The 4236-nt window shown below is 35.5% G+C and overlaps 1 protein-coding gene across 1 annotated transcript; it reads right to left on the reverse strand.

Moving 5' to 3' along the window:
• Positions 1–337: 337 nt before the first annotated feature.
• On the reverse strand, positions 338–3918 carry LOC100162399 (segmentation protein even-skipped-like). The gene is made up of 2 exons (XM_016800481.2): positions 3661–3918; positions 338–1491 (listed from the first exon to the last, which is right to left on the reverse strand). The coding sequence occupies exon 2, from the start codon at positions 1468–1470 to the stop codon at positions 574–576; it is 897 nt and encodes a 298-aa protein (XP_016655970.1). The 5' UTR covers positions 1471–1491; positions 3661–3918; the 3' UTR covers positions 338–573.
• Positions 3919–4236: the final 318 nt, after the last annotated feature.

Raw genomic sequence — 4236 nt, forward strand, 5'->3', positions numbered from 1 at the left:
GTGTTCCAATGAGATTATCATATTGTGTACGATGATAATATAATATGTAAATTGTCCAATAGAGTCTAGGTAGATACCTATATTGTTTATTACCATATATTATAGTAGGTATTAAGAGGACGGTACATAGATATTTGTTGCCTCCATCTTAGAAGTACATAACACAGCAAATTTATACTCAGCAGATCACATTTAACTGAATTGGTTTGACAATTAGAGTGAATCAACCTACTATGAAACTTGATGGTACGAACATTATCTGTGTTTGTATGTGAGTTTTTTTTACGGTAATTCAGTTTTTAAGTGAGTTATGATTATTTTTAATTTGGGCTATATTATATACGAATAACTTACTAAAAAACTGAACTATCGTAAAAAACCGACATGCAAACACAGATAATGTATTTACCATCAAGTTTCATAATAGGTCGATTCCCTCTAATTTTTAGACTAGTGTTACAACGGGTAAATCGTACTATTTATAATTAAGTAACAGTACTTAATAAGTACCTAATATTAATAATATTATTATACTTTGTGTGTGTTATATTATAGTTGTAGTGTTATTATAGTTTACAGATTGAGTTTCGCGGTCGTCACGTCCGATTTGTAGGGCTGGAACAGTTTGTTTTTGGCGTACTCCTTGTGGTAGACGTGCTTGTGGACGGCCAATGAACATTCTGCCGACTGTATGTCGTCCCTACCGGTTTCAGTTGCGCCGGAAGTCATGAAAAACGGCTGTGATGGCAAGCCGCGGTCAGCGGTGGCCGGTGTCGTAGACTCTTCCGTCGCGCCGTTATTGTTGACCGGTTTTCCGGAAGTGGTCAGTACGCAATCAACTATTCCGCACTTGCAGCTCGTACCGGCGGTCGCAACGGAAAAATCGGTGGCGTCCGCGGCCGACGATGAGGACGACGATGACGTCGCGGCCGCCGAAGTCGTCGTTTTGTTGTTGTCTACCGTGGCCGAAGGCGTTTTGTGATCGGCCGCTGCAACTTTGTGGTCGTCATAACTGGTTGCCGCGTGATGGTGACCGTTGCTGGATTCAGGCGTGGAGGCATCGGTGGCTGCGGCCATGGCAGTGGCATCGGCCGCGAATTGATGGTGATGGTGATGATGGTGATGATGGCCTACGAATGGTCCGAACGGTTTCTTCATCATCTGCTGAAGCGACTGGGTCGGCGGTGCCGGTGGCGGAGGTGGAACCGGACCGACGTAGTGCTGAGGCTGGAACTTACCGTACTCACCTCCACCGCCACCTCCATGGCCGTGGAAGTACGACGGCCCAGCGGCCGCGGCCGCCGCTGCCGCCGAGTACTGGTAGGCATTGGCAATGGCCGCTATGTCGGGCAGCGTGCCGTTGGCGTGGGCGCTGGCCGCGGCCGCCTGCAGCACCGTGGCCGCAAACGTCGGGTCCGTGTACACGGCATATGGCCACGCCATGGCAATCCTCTGTCGTTTGTCCTTCATCCGCCGGTTTTGAAACCACACCTGAAATCATTAACCGAGAATACGTGTTGACGTGTGACAGATAAACAACAACCAGGATGCAGTGTCAGGTATATGGAGTATAGTATACCAGGTAGTGTTGGCCAACGATATCGGTAATTCGATACGATATCGATATCGTGGGTATTTTCTTAATAATTTCGATATCGATATCTAAAAATAATTATCGAAAATATCGCGATATCGGTGTAAATAATCGGGGCTCGGAATTTTACGGATGATTAAACACTTAACTGAGTACCTAAACAGTATAAAATAAAATAATATTTTATCTTATTTTATTATATTTTATCTTTATATTTTATTATATCTGTAAAAGTAAATACTAAACGTAGATTATGATACGAGGCGATATTATATATAAATTTCCCTACGATCAAGATCCTTTAAATTGGTGGAAAGAAAACGAATTAATACTCAGCTGTATCATTACTAGCCAAAAAATACTTAAGTATAGTGGCCACTAGTGTTCCCTGTGAACGGTTATTCCAGCAAAGCTGGAACAATCATTTCCAAGAAAAGAAATAGATTCAATCAACTGTTATTTTTGAATTCATATTTAAAATCGAATCCAAGTTCTGAAACATTGATGGAAAAACTGCTTGAAGAAGAAATTTTTTGATTAAATACATTGGATTCTTTTAAACTTGTACAAAATAATTTATAATTGTTAATTAATTTACACTCATAATATAATATGTATTCTATACATTTAATAAGCTTTCAATACACTTATAATATAATATGTATTCTATACTTTTAATGTTTTAATATGCTTTGACATCGATATCGGTATTTTTCCGTTATCGCAATACGATGATATCGGGGAAAAAAATACAATATCGATATTGAAAATTATATCGTTGGCCAACACTAATACCAGGTATATTTGCTAATGCATATGAACACTGCTGACACTGCTGACCGTTATCAAGTAAAACAGTTATTATAATATTGAAGCAAATGTTTACGGTGCAAGGAATAAATAAAAAGACAATGAAAATAATACACTTAATACGCTATATTAAAACATTGATACATAATCAGCTTTTTCTATTGAGTTGGGTACTCCGAATAGTGTTGAACGTTAAAAGAATCACTTACCAATATATTTATAACTATCCACATCACATTCTATGATTACAATAATTGCAACTACATATTATTTTACATTATACATTGTCTGGTAAAATTATGTAGGTAGATTAAAAATATCCCGGTTGTTAATTGGTCAAGGTTGCAGAAATTTAGAAGGTTTAAAATATTACAAAAAAGTAAAAACACTTGTTGAAATGTTTTTTGGATATTCAACAATTAACACCAGTGGTAGATAAATAAAAGTTGAAGATCAAACAATACATTGAGACCTTATTTAGTAGACACAATATCAAAACAGTTATACAAAGTAGTAACATATAAACTAGGAAATCTACCAAACATGTAAGCCGAACTGAAAGAAATTGTTCTAACATTTCAGGTTAACCATCGAATAGGATGCATGTGTAACAGTTCCAAAAATAAAAATGTATGCAAATCAGGTACAGTATAATGAACTTGGTCCAATATCAATAGAACGGATTTTGAATGTTGCGGGTCGCAGGACGAATATTGTTACAGCTTCAACATTTTTAATTCGTCCTTGCATTTAAGAAAAAGGGTTAGCAATAGCTACAAATCAGGTTCAAAAATTGGAATTGGTCTAATACAACTATTCTTTAGAACGACGTTTTGTTATAGCACCTGAATTTAAATTTAAGTTTTTAATAAAAGATAAATTAGATGCATATATAAAAAAAGATGCAAATTGACACAAATCAGGCACAAAAAAATTAGGTTTGTGATTTGGAAATGATGATTTTAAAAGTGCCAGGTAATATTTGCCTAACTATAGTTGTCTAGACGATGATTTGGACATGTTTGTAAAGTGTAAAGTGACTGCGATCGTCATAGATTTATATTTATAAATAATATTCCGTACCTACCTATATTAAGAACTATTATAATATGTAATAATAACACTCCAGTATATACTTGTCAACTATATGTCTATATACCTATGTCCCACTATATAATATCGCACTAGCTAGACCTATAAACACTATTTAAGCTGGTAGTAATATGGTGAACATATATTAGTATAAAATTAATTACCTTTATCGTCGATTCAGGAAGATTTAATTCGGTGGCAAGCTCGCATCTTCTCGGCCTGGACACGTAATTTTCTTTGTAAAATTCTTTTTCTAATCGAAGCAACTGTTCTCTTGTGAATGCTGTTCTATACCTTCTTATCGTTTGATCTGCCGTACCATCTAATCATTGATTATTATTTATTAATAAATTTTAACAGCATTTGGAGAATATTGATTGTTTCAAAATTTGTTTTACTATAGAGCACAGTAGCTATCAGCATTTTTAATAAATTAGATAATATTAAATGGTACATAATATTATATTGGATAATCCAATAATAAACTGTTGTATCTTTATATAATATATATTACACCAATGGAAATTTCCGACGAATTATCCCGACTAAGTTATTTTAATGAATGCTTCTTTCGACCAGACATTTTTCCCTGCGGTAGCACTATCGTTGGATCCATTTTCTCAAATATCATAATATTATGTTATTTTTTATGCTTTTCAATAATAAAATCATTTTCAATCAAATTATGCTAGGACTATATTATAATATAACTAACATGTAAAATGAGAAAGATTTTCCTA

This window comes from Acyrthosiphon pisum, chromosome X (genome assembly GCF_005508785.2).
Source record: "Acyrthosiphon pisum isolate AL4f chromosome X, pea_aphid_22Mar2018_4r6ur, whole genome shotgun sequence".
NCBI classification, from domain to species: Eukaryota; Metazoa; Arthropoda; class Insecta; order Hemiptera; family Aphididae; genus Acyrthosiphon; species Acyrthosiphon pisum.